This window comes from Capronia coronata (genome assembly GCF_000585585.1).
Source record: "Capronia coronata CBS 617.96 chromosome Unknown acBCG-supercont1.1, whole genome shotgun sequence".
NCBI classification, from domain to species: domain Eukaryota; kingdom Fungi; phylum Ascomycota; class Eurotiomycetes; order Chaetothyriales; family Herpotrichiellaceae; genus Capronia; species Capronia coronata.
The window spans coordinates 263,365-280,753 of record NW_006912893.1 but is presented as its reverse complement, the minus strand read 5'-3'; the positions used below and the strand labels follow the sequence as shown (position 1 = coordinate 280,753).

General features: G+C 53.1%; 7 protein-coding genes across 7 annotated transcripts; 5 read left to right on the top strand and 2 right to left on the bottom strand.

Moving 5' to 3' along the window:
* Positions 1 to 381: 381 nt before the first annotated feature.
* A1O1_00104 (uncharacterized protein) lies at positions 382 to 1,642 on the top strand (the record flags this gene model as incomplete). Its single annotated transcript, XM_007721025.1, has 3 exons — positions 382 to 760; positions 1,182 to 1,217; positions 1,437 to 1,642. 3 exons carry the CDS (start codon positions 382 to 384, stop codon positions 1,640 to 1,642), a joined length of 621 nt encoding a protein of 206 aa, XP_007719215.1.
* Positions 1,643 to 2,811: 1,169 nt separating this feature from the next.
* On the top strand, positions 2,812 to 4,754 carry A1O1_00103 (uncharacterized protein; the record flags this gene model as incomplete). Its single annotated transcript, XM_007721024.1, has 2 exons — positions 2,812 to 3,824; positions 3,992 to 4,754. 2 exons carry the CDS (start codon positions 2,812 to 2,814, stop codon positions 4,752 to 4,754), a joined length of 1,776 nt encoding a protein of 591 aa, XP_007719214.1.
* A 423-nt stretch (positions 4,755 to 5,177) lies between these two features.
* Positions 5,178 to 6,170, bottom strand: A1O1_00102 (uncharacterized protein; the record flags this gene model as incomplete). The annotated part of the gene is made up of 1 exon (XM_007721023.1): positions 5,178 to 6,170. The coding sequence occupies one exon, from the start codon at positions 6,168 to 6,170 to the stop codon at positions 5,178 to 5,180; it is 993 nt and encodes a 330-aa protein (XP_007719213.1).
* A 1,421-nt stretch (positions 6,171 to 7,591) lies between these two features.
* Positions 7,592 to 9,442, top strand: A1O1_00101 (uncharacterized protein; the record flags this gene model as incomplete). The annotated part of the gene is made up of 1 exon (XM_007721022.1): positions 7,592 to 9,442. One exon carries the CDS (start codon positions 7,592 to 7,594, stop codon positions 9,440 to 9,442), a length of 1,851 nt encoding a protein of 616 aa, XP_007719212.1.
* Positions 9,443 to 9,641: 199 nt separating this feature from the next.
* On the bottom strand, positions 9,642 to 10,538 carry A1O1_00100 (uncharacterized protein; the record flags this gene model as incomplete). The annotated part of the gene is made up of 1 exon (XM_007721021.1): positions 9,642 to 10,538. The coding sequence occupies one exon, from the start codon at positions 10,536 to 10,538 to the stop codon at positions 9,642 to 9,644; it is 897 nt and encodes a 298-aa protein (XP_007719211.1).
* A 611-nt stretch (positions 10,539 to 11,149) lies between these two features.
* On the top strand, positions 11,150 to 15,178 carry A1O1_00099 (uncharacterized protein; the record flags this gene model as incomplete). Its single annotated transcript, XM_007721020.1, has 2 exons — positions 11,150 to 14,887; positions 14,939 to 15,178. The coding sequence occupies 2 exons, from the start codon at positions 11,150 to 11,152 to the stop codon at positions 15,176 to 15,178; spliced, it is 3,978 nt and encodes a 1,325-aa protein (XP_007719210.1).
* Positions 15,179 to 15,838: 660 nt separating this feature from the next.
* A1O1_00098 (40S ribosomal protein S12) lies at positions 15,839 to 16,672 on the top strand (the record flags this gene model as incomplete). The annotated part of the gene is made up of 3 exons (XM_007721019.1): positions 15,839 to 15,841; positions 16,138 to 16,246; positions 16,332 to 16,672. The coding sequence occupies 3 exons, from the start codon at positions 15,839 to 15,841 to the stop codon at positions 16,670 to 16,672; spliced, it is 453 nt and encodes a 150-aa protein (XP_007719209.1).
* Between the last annotated feature and the right edge of the window lie 717 nt (positions 16,673 to 17,389).

The window sequence follows — 17,389 nt, the reverse complement described above, 5'->3', positions numbered from 1 at the left end:
CCCATCCGGCCAGGCAGGACAATAGTCTGCGGTACGGCCTTGAAGGCTGACAGACGGCCCCGTCTCAAATTAAGAGGAGCCTGACAACGGCACCACGTCCTTCCTTGAAAGGTATACCATATCCGTCTAGTATACTTCCATCCTAGTATACTTATCTAGGTACTACTACTAAGCTACTACTACTAGTAGTAGTTCAAAAGATATATATCTATCCGTGTCTCTTGTCTCTTGTCTTTGCTTTGCTTTGCTTTTACACATTCACTTTCCCCTCCGTCACCCTCCGTCCCACACTCTTATCTTGTACACAGTATACCAACTTGTCATACTCTCGCAACATAACTGGATATATATCGAAATCCATCTACAACCTTGCAAACAAAAATGTCGACATCCGCGTCGGACAATTTCCTCAAGCTCGTCGAGGTCCGACGGAGCAACTACACGCTCTCAGCAAGCTCGCCGATCCCGGACTCCAAGATCGTCGAGATCGTCCAGACGGCCGTCAAATACGCGCCCTCGACGTACAACGTGCAGTCAGCGCGCGCGGTGGTGCTGTTCCGCGCCGAACACCAGCAGTTCTGGGACATCTCGGCCAAGCATTTCAGCCCGCTGCCCATCGCGGAGGGCGCGAAGGCGTACATGACCGCGCGCATTGCCGCGTTCAGGGCCTCGTACGGTACCGTGCTGTTCTTCGAGGACCAGGCGGCGCTGGATGCCTTGGGGGCTAAGAATGCTATGGTTCAGCCTTTGTTGGCGGAATGTAAGTGTTGAAAAGAAAAGACTTGGGGTCACTGAAGAAGAAGGATCGATGAGGTTCCCTTTTGGGCCTGCTTTGGCCTGCTTATTGCTTTTTTGCCATTCTTGAGCGATGGGTGTGTTGTAGAGGGTCGCTTGTTGATCCTAGGGTTGTGTTCATCGTCTTGGACTTTTTTGTTTGGCCTTGCTTGATGGTCGGTGGTTGAGAGGGTTGATGTTCTTGATGTCATTCGGTTCTGTTCTGTTCATTGCTATCAATTTGGTTGGGTTTGGGTCTCTTGTCTGTTGCATTCTGATGGGTTGATATTGTCGGTTGCTCGTCCCGCTTTTGCACTCGTTTCGTTGATTGGGCTCAGTGAGCGGTTTCGTCGTGCATTTGGGTTGCTGGTGTCAGTCCACGGTTGCTAACATGTCTTGTTGTTTAGTTTCGGACCACTCGTCAGGAATGAACCAATTCATCGGTACGTATTCCCCCAATTGCGACTCAATCCAAACCCGAGGTCGTTTTGGCGACGTGGTGTCGTCTGTTCTGTGTCTGTCTAGAGAAGAGCAATTCTTCGATAGATAAAGCACTTAGCACCGGCATTTCTTTCACCGCCGTTGCATGACGATGATATTCTACCCACCGGTTGTTTTACGATTCGTACTGGCCACTGACTTTTGGACTTTCTTCGATATAGTCTGGACTGCCTTCAACGCCGAAGGACTGGGCTGCAACCTGCAGCATTTCAACTTCTTGCCGGCCATCACTGCCGACGCGATTTCGGCGTTTGGATTGCCTGAGACGTGGAAACTCAAGGCCCAATTGGTCTTTGGAGCCCCGACGGCACCACCGCTGGAGAAGAAATTGGAGCCGATCGAGACCAGGGTTATTGTTAAAGGATGAATGAGTTGTCGAGAGGGCGATGAAAGGGGGGAAACCAGGTAAAATGGCCATAGACTTAAGGAGGAAAAGCGGGAGAAGGCATAGACAGGGGAGGGAGATGGTGGGTCTGGTCATCGAGCATGGAACAGATGAGGACTCAATATCAAGAAATAGACCAGAAGGGAGAAATTGAGAGGATTGTAACCAAGCAAAAGATTCAATGCTGGGGAGGTCTGAATGAGTATAAAGTTCAGGTTGGGATAGACTTTCGGTGCCAATATTCTAGGCGTCGTGGTCGACTTGACGACCCGGGGGTGTCATCGGTTGCTTTCTCTTGGAAAGCAGGGTACTTGTATCATAGAAGTAGCTGGACGATATATTGAGGATCTCCTGGGACGGCGATGACCTGGGGAGTATATGATGATGAGAAGGATGCATTATTCCTGGGCTTCAAACAATAAATCCATACAGCATGGTGAGTGAATGTTAATATAGGATACTGATATGCACCTGCAAGCCATCTCAACCCCTGCCCCTTTACTGACAGCCCCCTGAAGCCGGACCCCTCAGGGATACAGGTACGTATACGCCTCACACAGCCACTTACTTTTTTTTTATAGAGAGAGAGGTACAGCCTTGACAGATATGCTCCAGTAATAACATGCCAGACCAATCAGTCAGTCAATCATCTCGTTTCCATTCATTGTACACAGTATTACTTACTACCTTGTGGGCCCCTGTCAGCTCCTCCCTGTCTCACTTCACCCATTTTGTTGCTCATTCGAGTCCACCGGCTGAAGCTGGCTTCTTTAGTTACTTGTCGTCCTTGATGCACTTTTGTGGGCGTCAACAATCAAGCGACTGAACATCTTTAGCACTCAAGTTTTGCGCAGAGACGATATTGATTGATATTTATATATTTACTGTTCCAAGAGGGACAGACCCCTATTGCTCAGGTACCTAAGGTACACCTATTTGGGTGGTTAGTGTTTGCGGGAAATACCACTTTTACTGGTAGTTGGTACCTTAAAACGACCCAAGCATTTGACCTCAAAGCTCCATTTTTACAGTCGCGACGAATCGTCGACGCGCTGTTTCGAATCCTTCAACGACCTGATCGACCTGGTATCAGTCTTTGGTCATCTCGATACCTTCTTCGACCATCCACATTAACGGGCACATATTCAACGATGCACCGATCACGATCATTATCATCATCACTATCACTGCCGGCGCTGCTGGCTCTGGTATTGAGCACGATCGTGTCCGCCTATCGACCCGTCCAATTCGTCAAACACACCGGTGAGTCCGGCCGGGCCGACCAAGCCTTCAGCCTGGTCAACCACTACAATGAAACGAGCCAACAACCCGACCTGTATGTGCGCATGCAGGCGTTTCGATACCAGTCGTCGGCCCAGGGCTGGGCGGCACTCGCCCTCGGGCCCGAAATGAAAGGAGCCCTCATGTTCATCATCTACGGCGACCCTGCGGCGCCCGACCCCCATCTGACCATGACCGTGCGCACCGCCGACGGCCATCACCCGCCTCGCCCGCTGGACGAGATGAAGGACTTCTACAGCGGCGACGTGCCCGACGTCGACGTCGTCACGGCCCATTTCGAGCCGTACACAGGCGACTTCTTCCACGAGGAACTCAAGCAGAAGCCGTCGCATCTGGGTATCGCCGAGTTCATCGTGCGCGGATACAATCGCTGGACGGCCGCCGTGCTGCCTGTCTCCAATGCCACGACCGGCCAGGCCATGATCTGGAGCAGCAACTTCAAGCAGGATTTCGGCGGCGACTTCTCGCCCGAGCGCAATATCGACATGCATCAGTTTGGACTGGGGTTCGGGTTCTTGTGGACGGATCTGAAGAATGCCCTGTCGCCTGTCCCGTTCTTTGGACCCATCAAGGACACCGAGGACCACAAGGGCGTCAGCGAGACCGGCGAGCCTGCGGCACCCACTAATGACGAATTGACGGTTGGAGAGGCCATCCTCCTTCAAGAGAAGGAGTTCAACAGTGGCGTTTTTGGATCAGATCCTTTCGCCGTTGGAGCTGGTGCGGCTGCCGGTGCAGCTGCTGGTGCAGGTGCCGTCGCCGATTCCGACTCGACGACAAACACCCCCGGTGCGGATGACGGCAACAAAGTCGAAGAACCTGTCAAGACGCCGAAACAGTGGAACGTTCGTTCATTGATGTGGTATGTTGTGATGCACAAACCAGCCAACTCCCACCGTCCACCCTGACCTTTCTTCCCTCAAGTTCCTTTCTAAATCCAGTCGTGCCTCAAGTCCCAGCTACCAGCTACATGACCAAAAGCAAACCAAACCAGATCAGACCAAGTAACTAATCAATCTCTGTTTCCAGGCATATCCACGGCATCCTCATGACGGTCGCCTTTCTTGTGCTATACCCTCTAGGAATCTACTTCCTGCGCTCCAGCCGCACCACGTCCTTCAACCTACACTGGACGATCAACTCGCTGGGCAGCATGAGCGTCAGCATCGGCGCGATCGTCGGCTTCGTCAACTCGCGCTCCATCTCCATCGCGCACCAATACCTCGGCATTCTGCTGGTGTGCGCCCTCGCCGTCCAGACCGTGCTCGGCTGGCGCCACCACATCGTGTACCTCTCGACCATGCAGTCGTACGGAAGAGGCCGTCCGACCTGGATGGCCCAGGTGCACGTCTGGCTCGGCCGCGTCGTCTTGCCGTTGGGCATGCTCAACGTCATCTCCGGTCTGCTGTTGCGCCATTACGGCTGGCTGACCGTCGCGTTGGCCATCGCCGTGGCCGCCGTGCAGATCGTCGCGCTGGTGCTCGTGGTGGGCCGCGCGAGGAAGAGACCCGGCCAAGCGAACGGGGGTACAGACGGCCATAAGTTGGGGCCCGTGGCCGTGGCTGGTCGGGACGGGCCTTCCGCGCTGGATGAGGCGGCCGAGTATTTCCAGCTTACGGCGGACGATGAGGAGTTTAGTGATGACGATGACAATGCCGACGAGGGAGAGGCCGGTTCGGCCGCGGCTGTGAGAGAAAGGGATGGGGAGTCTGCTGCTGAGCGGGCCCGCAGGGAACAGGAGGAGCAGAAACGGGAACAGCAGAAACGGCTGGCGAGGCTGGATAAGGTATAATACTGTACAATGATACACACACACTCAGAGACACTCAGAGACAGACTGGAAAGGGAATAAAGGCGGAACATTGGGAACCAAAGGAGCTCAAGGATACATGGGTCAAGGTTAGGGGGGATTTCTGATACATACATTTTATTCTTCGGTTGGATTGTATATGGTATGACAAGGCTGGGTGCTTTCCTTTCTGCAACAGGATGGGAGAATCGCTCGGGATGCTTCCCACATAGAGGAAGTGCGGTGTTTGGGATATACAGCTAATCAGTTATCAGCTATCAATCCCAGTCGAGGGGCTCTTCATTCCTGTCAAGTCTATGAGACTAGAAGCAACGATTAATATGCATAATACGTCCTATACAATGCATCCAGGTCTGTCCATACTGTCTGCCGTCTGTGCCATTTTTTCTTCTTCTCTCTTCCCCATCATAATCCACCAACAATGCTCCTCCACTGCGGCAGGAAATCCCCCAAGAAAAAGACGCTCCAGATTGTCGACCCGGCGATCAACAACCCACTCAACTTCTCCAGCCACGTGTGAAACCAGATCGCCGTCATCATGAGCATCCACAGGTCTAAACCCACCACTCCGTACAGGAAGTATCGCGACCAGATCCGAATCTTAGCAACTGTTTCCGACTCCCATCCTCCCATGGCCGTCCGTTCCTCGTCCGTCATGTTATGCGCCACGGCGGCGGCGGCTTGCGGAGAGACATGGGGGTGAGCCGAGTGACAGTCGGCAATGTACAGTTCGTACAGGAGGAAAGCGGACGATAGGACCAATATGAAAACGTGACCTGAAATGTCGTGGCCACCATGCCAGTTGCCGCCGTAAGCTTTGCATACAATGCCCGAATTGACCCGAGACAACTTGACCGCATCTTTCAAGCTGGCTTCATTGAACGGATGGGGCTCGCAGTGGCCACCAGTGATGGTGAAGCTGCGGTCAATCAGGGCGGGACCAAAACACCACTGTGTTGTAAGAATCCAGGAGAATGTGACCAGTGCATAACGCAGACCTGCTTGGATGTAGTGTTTCTTCGCGATTGAGGCACGCGGGCGACTCGTGGTTTGGAGCAGGATGAATGCTATTGTGGTCCAGAACCAGCCGACCTTGACAAAGTAGATGTTGACCAGGTTGCGTTTCCCAGCGAAATAGTTTGTGTGGTGGAAATGCGGCACATTGAGGTCGGACGTGACACCTGGAGCGAGAGGCGCTGTTGGCGGAGAGGCTGCGGTGGGAGAGATCACAGCCCAGAGAGATCCCAGAGCAAGGAGAACCGGGTAGACGAGTAGGAGGTAGGGAGATGGCCTCTGTTGGCCTTGTGAGGCAGTCATTGCAGAAGGAATGCTCTCTTTAACCGATTCCTGTGTCTTCTCCGGGGGAACGGCGCGCCCATTACGCTGGACCGCAGGCATATTGGAGATGGCGAAAAGGATGAGCTTTAGGAGGACGAAGGATATCAACTGACGCAGGACATGGCCGTCAAGTAATGTTGTTACTGTTGCTGTCAACTGGGTTGCAACGTGGCTTAAATGTAGAGGCAGGCAAAGACCAAGGTCGAAGGGTAGAGAAGAATTGACCATGATGGCATTCATTTAATTCGTCTCGACAACACAAAAGAACACGGGGAGCAGCAGCCAATTACAATGACGTCAGACTTGCCTGCGCCTGACAACATCAACAAAGCAAACACCGCAGGATCACAGTCTTTCTAGTAGTAGGTAGTACGTATATCCAGAGGAGGTACTGCGTGCTATGTTATCCTTCTTCCCATTAAAGATGCATACAGACATTGGCTGATCACACGCTATACTATACTCCCATTAAACGCCATGTTCCAACGCTCAACGATCGGATCCTGCCTTCCCTTGTTCGACACACCTTTTGCATCTGCAGAAGCAGTTTCAAGATGCTGCCTAATATCCTGGCGAGCGTCAAAGAGATGGTATCTTGATCGGGTTCACCCGGACCTGGAGCAAACCCATTCTTGAACATTTCACCAGTAGCCGTCGATGTTGAAAAGCAAGCCAGCATCAGCCACAACCACCGCCATAGTGCGTCTGGTCCAGGGTTTGCATAGACGAAGAGCAGGACGAAGAGATGGAAGTATTAGGTAGGTAGGAATACAACGCTATGATAGTCCTCCCTCCGCGTTCAGCGTCCCACTAGGATAAAACATTCTGTGCTTTGATCGGTTGGATCTCACCCCAAGATTACCTCCAGTAAACCATACCTACTAGTAGTAGTATGAGGCATCCTTTGTGGGATTCAATCCTTGTTCCATGCAGCTCGCCACCCGCTTGCTGGTTGTAAGGGTTATTTATTTATTGTCCGTCCAGTCATTGAACGGGCCTTCCGCGCAGCACGACTCATGGTGCCACTGTGGACTGGCACAGCGATGTGGACTTTGCCCTCTTCCAATTACTAGTTGTGTAGACGCTTGTCTGCCTGTTGCATTTCCTGCAAACGCCCATTCCTGACGCGGGACCAGAAAGTGGCATAGATTTTGACAACCACATAGGCGGTCAAAGTCCTAACTGCATCCGTGGCAGAACGAGGGGCAAAAGGCTTCAGGCTTCAGGCAGAACGCGAACACGTCTGGCCTTGCTTCACCTCTTTTTTGGGGATTGTTTGTCATAAGAGCACAAAGAGGCCTTACAAACCAGGCAGGCGCTGTGTTCACTCATGAATTGGCAGCTGATCTGCAGGGACTCTGCATCTACACTTGTTTGTGAGACGTCTTACTAGCATATTATCTGAGAAGCCAGTCCTCTTAACTTCTATCTTACCTCTTTTTCCCTTCATATCCAGAGAGACTCTCATTTCGTAGGTAGCCATGGATATGCAACGGGTTCGGCGTGCGGCCATCTCCAGTACAGGCAGCCTGGTCGATCTGCCCGAATACATCATCACCACCTTTTTCCCAGCAGCACGGCCTCTGCTCGAGACTCATCCTCAACTCTTCCGTTTCCTGGGTGTGCTACTGGCCTTATGGTACTTTGGACCGCTGGCCCGCCTGCAATCGCTATGGTCTCGAGTTTCATCACTCATCGTCGCCACTGTCAATGTCTCGTCCGAGGAAGACCTCTTCGCCTATTTGACCTCATACATTGCCGAGCGCAGGACCCTGCGAGCTGACCAATCGCTCAATGCCACATCAAACTCACCTCAAGAAAGCAGACGTCGCCAGCGGCATGATCCTGATCTCGAGGAGTCTGGACGCCGCAACGAAGATCCCAAAATCAAGTATGAGCAGGGCCAAGGCGTCCAATTGTTTGTCCACAAGAAGCGGTTATTCTACATCACCAGAAAGTACGGCGAGGGCCATACCTACTTCGGCAACCGTTACAAACGGATCGAAATCATGAGTGTGACGTGCCTGGGCCGCTCCACCGCCCCGATCAAGGAGCTCATCGAACATATCTACCAGCTCAACAAAGACAAGGAACGCTCCTTGACCATCATCCGCCGTCCCTACACCGGTGGTTATGGCGGCCGGTTGACCTGGTCAAGACTCACGTCCAAGCCTCGCCGCGCCCTCGACACTGTCATCCTTGACGCCGCTCAGAAAGAACAAGTCCTGGATGATGTCGCAGAGTACATGGACGAAGCAACTATGAATTTTTACGCAAGCCATGGCATCCCATATCGGCGAGGATACTTGTTTCATGGTCCACCAGGGGTAGGAAAGACGTCTTTCGCGTTGGCTCTCGCCTCGAAATTCAACCTGGACGTGTACAACATGACTCTGTTGGACCGTGACCTCACTGACTCCGACTTGATCTCACTGCTGAACCAGCTGCCTGGCCGCTCGCTTTTGTTGCTTGAAGATATTGACTCCGCGGGGCTCAATCGTAAAGCCCAATCGAGCGCTACCCGTAAAAAGGGGTTGCGGCGCCGGGGCAAAATGCCCGAGGGTGCGGTGGCAAGCAACACCAAAAAGATTGGCAATGACATCGACATTGACAGTGATGAGGACGCAGCGACGGCCAACGCCAGCCGCGTGACCCTCAGTGGGCTACTGAATGCGATTGACGGAGTTGGTTCGCCCGAAGGCCACGTCCTCATTATGACGACGAACTCCCCGAAATCTCTGGATGACGCCCTCGTCCGTGCCGGTCGTATCAGTGTGCGGGTTGAGTTCAAGAATGCCTCAAGGACGCAGGCCGAAGAGATTTTCCTTCGCATGTATGTGGACATGCCCAGCACTGGGAGCCCATTAGACAGGAAATCCATTCTGGAAGGCATGGATGGCGACGAGCGCTCTTCTAAGAACAAAAAGACCGAACATCTTCGCAGCCTTGCCAAAGAGTTCTCTGCTATGATTCCCGACTACGACTTCTCGCCCGCCGACTTGCAAGACTATTTACTAATCCACAAGAAGGACCCGGACAAGGCGGTCGAGGACCTGCAGCGCTGGATAAAAGAAACGACGCAAGAGCGACGACACAAAGAAGAGGAGAGAGAAGCGGAGAAAGAGTTGAAGAGAGAAGCAGTGCGAGACAAGCATCGACTGTTCACAGAATTATTCGGAGCTGCGGCCGAGGAGATCGTTGACAACGAAAACAAGGGTGAAGCGAAGGGCAAGGTGGAAAATGACTCAAGAGAACTGGGAGCAGGAACGTCGGCCCAGAAAGACGAAAAAGGTGTGGCGAAGGATGGCGAAGGACAGGTAAAATCTGCCTGATGTCGGGTGGGCTATGATCTAGCTGCCACTCAGAGCTGATCTGCATTGTCAGTGTGGCATCGACAGGAGCATGGTGCATTTGCACATAGAGCCCAGCATGAATAGACGAGCAGAGTATGAGACATGAAAACCGGCGTTGATGGGTTTTCAGCCTCAAATTGGAGTCAATCGATAGATTGAGAGACAATAGAAACCATGCCTACCAGAGGCCTGGAATCATCTTCCATCTTCGCCGCACATCCTCCTTCCTGTCGGGGAACTTGTCCATCATCCAAGTCTGCGTCCCATCTGCTGTGATACCAAGGTTCACCATGACGAAGATGAGAGCACAAACCAGCGTCCAATTGACAGGTCTTCCCTGGCCATGATCTCGCGGTGCATCCAGCACTGCCAAGGCAAGATAGATTCCGCATTCTGCTGTGTAATGCGGCGCAACTATGAAGTGGAAAGCATCCACGTCGGGCAAAGTGTACTTTCTGAGCTGGGCCAGATAACGATGGTAACGGTGTTGCTTGTACGACGCGTAGAAGAACAGCAGGGTGCAGGTGACGACTCTGGGCGTCCAAAGACTTTGCGACAGAGTACCGTGTCCATGCATCCTGGTGTCCGCCTTGCTACTCAGAGCAAGGTGTTCGGCCCAGATGGCTATGTTTGTGGCCATATAGAAGGCGAGACCGATCGCGTAATGGCCGATCCACATCCTCGAGTTACCTGGCCGAGAAACGAAAGCACACTCGAGCAGTCTTCGACCACCCTGGAAGAGCATCAACGCCGAGCAGAATCTGGGGACCTCGAACACTGCTGCCGGGCTTCTGTCGGATAAAGCGACCATGCAGCAGAGCGATGACAGCACAGAAACGACATAGAAATGAGTGAACCACGAGTGCGGCACTTTCAAACTGGCCGCGAAGTCGAGAAGTTGTGCTCCCAGCACAGTCTTCGTCGGATCCGGTCGCCTTGCAGCGGTTGAGGCAGGATCTCGGGCGCCATATGCAAGGAAGCGGTCGCGCAACGAAGGGATGAGGCGGACAGCTAGGATGGCAACGCAGCTAAGAAGGTAGAATCCTCTAATCGCCCAAACGAGTGGCTCAAGCATCTCTCTCTCGACCGGACTGGACTGGCTGGTTTTTTTCAAGCCCGAGGGCCCGCCTGACTAGAAGCCTGGGGCGTCAGCGAGATGTGGCTTGCGAAGGGCCAGTGCAACGAAATCTCAAAAGAAAGTCTGTGAGTAAAATTAATTGGGCGCAGATCAAATCAAATGCGGCTGCGGTCAATCTCGAATCCAGGGGCTGGGCCGATAGTGGATGGCAAGATGGAGGGGCCGCAGTTGTTCACGTGACCGTGGCCCGGCCGCCTCCAAACTTGGCCAAACTTGAGATCGTTAGTTCCATCTCCAGGCTCTTTGGGCTTGTGCTTCGTCTTGATGATGTGGTAAACCCATCGAAAAGACCATTTCGGCGACCAACTCCATCATTGTGCGCCATCCCAACGACCCGTCCCTCTATCATCATCCAACGCTCAACGCTGCCAGACCCAAGCGCTTCCCCGGCATCGCCTATACAACTGCAACCACGGCCGCCTGTTCACCGCCAAACTCGTGCGGGCTCCCCAGTCCCAGCCACCTATTCCATCCATCTTCGTGCCCCTACTTCCAAAACGGCGGACGATAATCAGCAGAAACACCATGAAGAAGAGGCGGACGCCGTGATGAATGGACCGGATGGCTTTGGTGAGCCCCAGGATGTCACTACAGTCGACAAAAGCATCGTCCAGACAGCCACTGGAGGCCCGGCCAGTCCAGCGGCCACACCAGAAGTCGAAGCCACCATGAAACCTGAAAATGCGCCCGCCGAGATCGCTAGTGACAAGGGGGTGCCCGGTATCGTTGTTGGTAGTAATGGTGATGCTGAGGGAGATTCGGAGGCAGAGACACTGATTCAGTCACCGGAAAAGCAAAGAACTGTGGCCGACGCTGTATCTGTCGCCGGGTCTGCAAACACCACCCGACCGCAAGACGAGGAAACACTGGGCGATGCAGTGACGACCGATGCCGACAAACAATCCAGAAAGCGCAAACGTAGTAGTGACGATGGGCAAGATGAGACAACCTTTTCTGTCTCGAGTCGACGCAGCTCATCCCTGTCATCACCTCGAATACCGACACATTCGGCAGATAGCGATTCAGACGTATCGTCACATATCATATCAAGAAGATCCAAGCCAGCAAGGCCGGAGCCTGATGACCATACGGCCGATTCGGATGATGCCGACAACAAGTCAGTCAAGGTTCAGTCTCGAAGACAGCGTCCAAGCGATATTTTACCTTCAATAAGCAAGCATCGAGCAAAGAATAACGGTGGTGGTGGTGGAGGAGAGCTTGGTGCTTCAGAGCGACGGGAAACCAGGTCTGCGACTTACCCGCGGCATTCTTCGCCTGAGCGTTCCGCTTCGCCTCGTCCAGTGGTGAAAAGGGAACACAGGCGCGGTGTGTCAACGCAGTTGACTCTTGGCGATGTTGAAAGGAAAAAGCGCGGGCGTCCTCCCGCAATACAGACGCGGAGGAGCGGTTCAGCAGAGCATCGTGCTCGTTCAGTAACTTCGTCCGACTCAGATTCGCCGCGGGAATCCAGACCCACGCTCCACAAATTCTCGTCGGCAGACAACGACACGATGTCGCCAGCCAAAGCGGCAGCACCAGGTCCTCGCAAATGGCGCGATAAGAATGGGCGTACCTTTTTGTCGCGGGCTTGTAACAACAATGACCTCGCGATGGCGAAAGTGAAGCTTGCAGAAAGACCTGAAGACTTGAATTTGGCCGACAACGCAGGCAACACCCCCCTCCAAATTGCTGCCCTAGAAGGCTTCACGGATATTGTGCAGTTCCTGTTGGAAAACAAATGTGAAGTCAATACACGGAATATCGATAAGGAAACACCGCTCATTGATGCTGTCGAAAATGGCCACGTCGAAGTTGTTCGCCTCCTACTCCAGTATGGCGCAAACCCTCGGTTGGGCAACGCTAAGGGCGATGAACCATATGAACTTGTGCCGCAGGACGATGAAAACTACGAAGAGATCAGGAGGCTCCTTGCCGACGCGAAAGAGAAACAAACCAATCAACCAGGCCCCGTTGAGCAACCCGAACCGGTGCGCGAGTTGTCCTCAAAACCAGCATCCGCCGCAAGTCCACGAGATTCACCACCCATTCTTGGGCCTAGAAGTCCGCCTACTTTTACATCGCGACGTAGAACTGGTCGAAGTGAATCGACAAGAAACGACCTTCTTTGGCAAGCCAATACACAAGAGAACTTGACCCGTCTGGCTGCGAAAGGCGACGTTCAAGGAGTGGCGAATATTCTCAACATCTTACAAAAGGCGGAAACCGAGTCACTGATAGCTGCGGCCAAGGCAGGGCACGAAGAGGTGTTGCAATACTTATTGGGCATGGGAGACCCTGAGCCGGATCCAGACCCGATCAGGAACATCAAACCTGGTTATAATACACCAATGCTTGCAGCTATCGGTCGCGGCCACCCGGAAGTCGTCAAACTCCTGGTCGAGCAGTCTGGCTTCAATCCAGCTCGAAAGCTTCTTAGGGGGAAGACATACTTTGAGATCTCAGCGGAACGAAAGGGGGACCAGTGGCAGAAGGAGTACGAAATTCTCAGAACCGCCTACGACAAGTACACCAACGGGAAGTCTAGGAAAGTTACCTCTCCACGGGTGACTAGAGACTCTGAAAGAGTGAAGTCAAAGGCGCCCCGCCGATCGCAGTCACCGGTGTCTACCAAGCTCCGCAACTCCAGCTCCTCCAGTCCGACCCTAACCCACAAATCATTACCCAACAGATCGCCGCAGTTCGCACACAGATCGAGAGATAGGGATATTACTTCTGCAGAAGCGGGAGAACGACGGAGGCATACCGCATCAAGGAAAGAGCCTGGTGAATCCTCGATGGCGGTTTCCTCCGATCAAGATCAAACCGTGTTTGTCCCGAGGAAGGCTCATCTCAAGAAACGGAGCCAAAGTGATCTGCCTCAACCGCCGAATCTGCATACAGAGAACACCCATCGTCGACGAAGACTAGTCACAGGGAAAGAACATCGACGCCGCAAGAGTCTCGTGGCAGAAGAATCTTCCGACAACGAAGAGGCAATGGTTTCGGTCAAGGCTGAAGGCAGACCAGCCACTGCATTGAAACGTACCAGAGAAAGCATGTCCCCGGAATCTGCAGCCACCGAAGACGGTGAGATTGGGCGGGGCACTGTCAAGAAACGCCGGACAGTAGTCGACAGCAGTCCCGAAGGGCTACTCCCTGCTACGAGAAAGCGCAGTCAACCAGCAAGCCCCGATCAGAGACGAAAATCGGCTGAGACTTTACTTGAAGAGAACAGCCAAGGGTCCGGCGGGCCTCCTCTGGGACAACCGGTAGAAGCCATGGAGATTGACAGTGTGGGCGACCGGAAGGAAACAACCGAAGCTCCTGGTCCTTCTAATGCATGCACTGCTGCACAACAGAGCTCTGCCACAGCAGAAGGTCTAGTGAAGACGGAATCCGTCAATGTGGGTCCGACTGAGGCCGAGCAGGAGGTCCAGAGACAGGAGGAGCAGGCGCGCAAGGTAGAGGAAGCCCGAAAGAAAGAGGAAGCACGACTGGCAGAAGAAGCCCGCAAGGCTGAAGAAGCACGACTGGCAGAAAAAGCCCGCAAGGCTGAAGAAGCACGACTAGCAGAAGAAGCACGCAAGGCGGATGAAGCACGACTGGCAGAAGAGGCACGACGAAAAGCAGAAGCAGAAGAAGCAAGGCGGTTGGAGGAGGAGAAGATTGCCGCTCAGAAAGCTGCCGAAAAGGCTGCGGAAGAACAACGAGTGGCAGAAGAACAAGAACGCCGCAGGAAAGCTGAAGAGGAAGCTGCTGCTTTGAGGAAAAAGGAAGAAGAGGAACGTCAAGAGCGTCTTCGAAGGGAACTGGAAGAGCGCCAGCGGCGGCAGGAGGAACAACTGCGTCAACAACGTCTTGAGATGGAACGGCGCCGTAGGGAGGCATTACCCATCGTGCTCAGCACCGCCGCTTTGATGATTGACAACAACGATCCTACCGTCAAAGGGGAAGCCTGGCTCAAGAAATTCTTACCCTTGTTCACCGTGCGGACAGCCCAGCTCGATCCGAACGCCCCTTCAGCAACCCACGACGACTTATGGATACCGAACTTCCAAGTTGCGGGACTTTTGGTGACTAAGGACCTGCATCTTCGCAACTACACATCTCTCGAAGTCATGCCGGTAACCCCATTCCAACGAACACGCTTGTGGCAAGTCTCCCGCAATATGCTATCGTTCGAATATCAGACCACTGCGTGGAATACGTCGGTTGCCAAAGCCAGACAAAGAGAAGAGGAGGAGCGACCAAAGTTCATGGCCATGAAGGAACTTTTCTGGGTCAAGGTGCGTGCTCTCACGAGTTTACGGTTGATGAATCTGCTAACTTAAGAACAGCTCTCTGGTTTTGAAGACCAAGTGCCTCGGCATCCTCATCTCGCTGGTATCCGATTGTGGCGGCGACCGATTTCTTTGAGGGTCATTCCTGGGATGGGCCCAGCCCGTACTGAAGCCGTGTCACCAGTGCCTAATGGACTTTTTTCTTCGCCCCTCTCGAACCCTTCACCAAAGCTCGCAAATGGTATCAACTCGCATTCGACTTCTAGCACTGGCTATGGCAACGGACTCGGTTCCTGAGGTATTGTACGTCTTCGGTCCGCGCGCTGGTGTGGTGGACGAGGAATCTCATGGTTATCGAGGAGATGAATTGCTTGGGAGGGTTAACACGAGAAAAGTATTATTAGGTGTGACGGAATATGGTATGCTGCCGCTGTAAGATCTCAGCAATGGTTACGACTCGTGTGCTCAACAGGCAGGATTATGCCGATGATGGCTACTCAGGTAGTTCAGGGTGGAATAATTCAACCTTTCCAATGCAGAGTCAATTGACTTGTGGTCATCCTGTGGGACTCCTTGTAAGGTTCACTTCTCGCAGTAACTGATAACTGTGGTATCTCAGTGATCAGTCCAGCAGTACCGCAGTAGTGGCAAAAGATGTGAGAGTGATCGCTTGGTGGTCACTTATTACAGGTATTCTAGGAGGTAGTATGGGGCTCCTGGTACCAGGGAAGGCGAGGTCTGTCACGTGACTACGCTCCGAAAACATGCCAAGCCGGCGCACAAATCTCCGCTTGGCAGCGAAATTCGTTCCGCAAGACGCGGACATTTTGATTCCTTTTCGATTTCCATGGTTTGTATAACCAACTCATCAATTCGTTCCCTACCAGTGACTCTTTGAGGATCATCCGACATTGTTGATATCTTGGTACTTGCAACTACAAGTCACGAATCGCCAAAATGGTACGTAGTGACTCTCTTCTTCCGGACTGCAGTATGGACATTGGCGGCCAGGGCGAGCGACGGGTTGCGACCTTTTGGGAATCAATTTGTTGACGGACGGGTCTGGATGATCTGATCATGCCGACCTCATCTATGGACGCAGTCTTCCATCTGAAGGGGGATTCTCTTGAGGTCGCGACTCGGATCTGGTCCCAACGCTCTACGCATTGCGAATTGTCTGCGGTTCATGAGATGAGATGGGAATCAGAACCCAACATTTCTTTTTTGACTATTGCTGACGAATGTCCTTGTTCTAGTCGGACGGAGAAGAGCCCACTTCCCCCGTTCCCCAGGCCGATGAGGTCGAAGTCTCCGGCGACACCGGTGCGTCGTCCGGATCCATGTCTGTCCTCGACGCTTTGAAAGGTGAGACCACCAACCCCACGAAAGAGAGATGCAAGGAGTGGGAATGAAACGAAAAGTGTACCAATACTGACAATGTTTCTCAAAGGTGTCCTCAAAATCGCCCTCATCCACGACGGTCTGGCCCGTGGCCTGCGCGAAGCCTCCAAGGCCCTCGACCGTCGTCAGGCGCACATGTGTGTGCTCAACGAGGCCTGCGAGGAGGAGGCGTACAAGAAGCTTGTGATCGCCCTGTGCTCGGAACACAAGATCCCCCTGATCAAGGTCCCCGACGGGAAGATGTTGGGTGAATGGGCCGGCCTGTGTGTCCTCGACCGCGAGGGCAACGCCCGCAAGGTCGTCAACTGCTCGTGCGTCGTCGTCAAGGACTGGGGTGAGGAGAGCCAGGAGCGCAATGTCCTGCTGAACTACTTCCAGACTGAGCAGTAGATGGAGATGATGGCATGCTGGATTGATGCCGGTGGTTGATGCATGCTGTGGTGACAGTCAGTCGTCGTGGTCGCCGTCGTCGGGGAGCTTTGCGCTGGCTCAATGGAGGTTGATCTGAATGTTCCACTCTCCTGAGGGCGGAATGGACAATATTTAGAAGAGTGTCAGCGTCAGCGTCAGCAGTCTTGACACAGGACGAATTGCTGCAAAGGTTCTGGTTCGGCGGACTGTGCTAGCACCACATCGCACTGAACCGCTCAGTATGGCAAATCACGGCACAACTCTGCAGGTCTCAATCCAACATGGCATGGCATGGCATGGCCGGAAAATGGAGTGGGTCCGGTGTGGCATAATACGGGACATGGAAAGGATCTCCCTGGAAAGACAAAACAAAGGAGCCAGCAAAAAAGAAAATAAATTACTTTCTGGCAGTGATCATGCACAGAAAAACAACCAAACTGGATCAGGACCATGACATGGATTCGGTCCCGATCCTGATCCTGTTCCATTTCTGTTCTGTCAATTCATTCGATTCTGCCCAATTTTCTCTTCGATGCTAAGACTCGCAATCGTAACAATCATTGCGAGAATGGTCGATATCTTAGTGAACATCCCCAAAGCGATCTGGACGTTTGGATTAATGGAACCTGAGCCCTACTACTGATTTTTATATCTACCCGGTCCTCTCTCATGATTACAAGGTACAGATGAACCCTT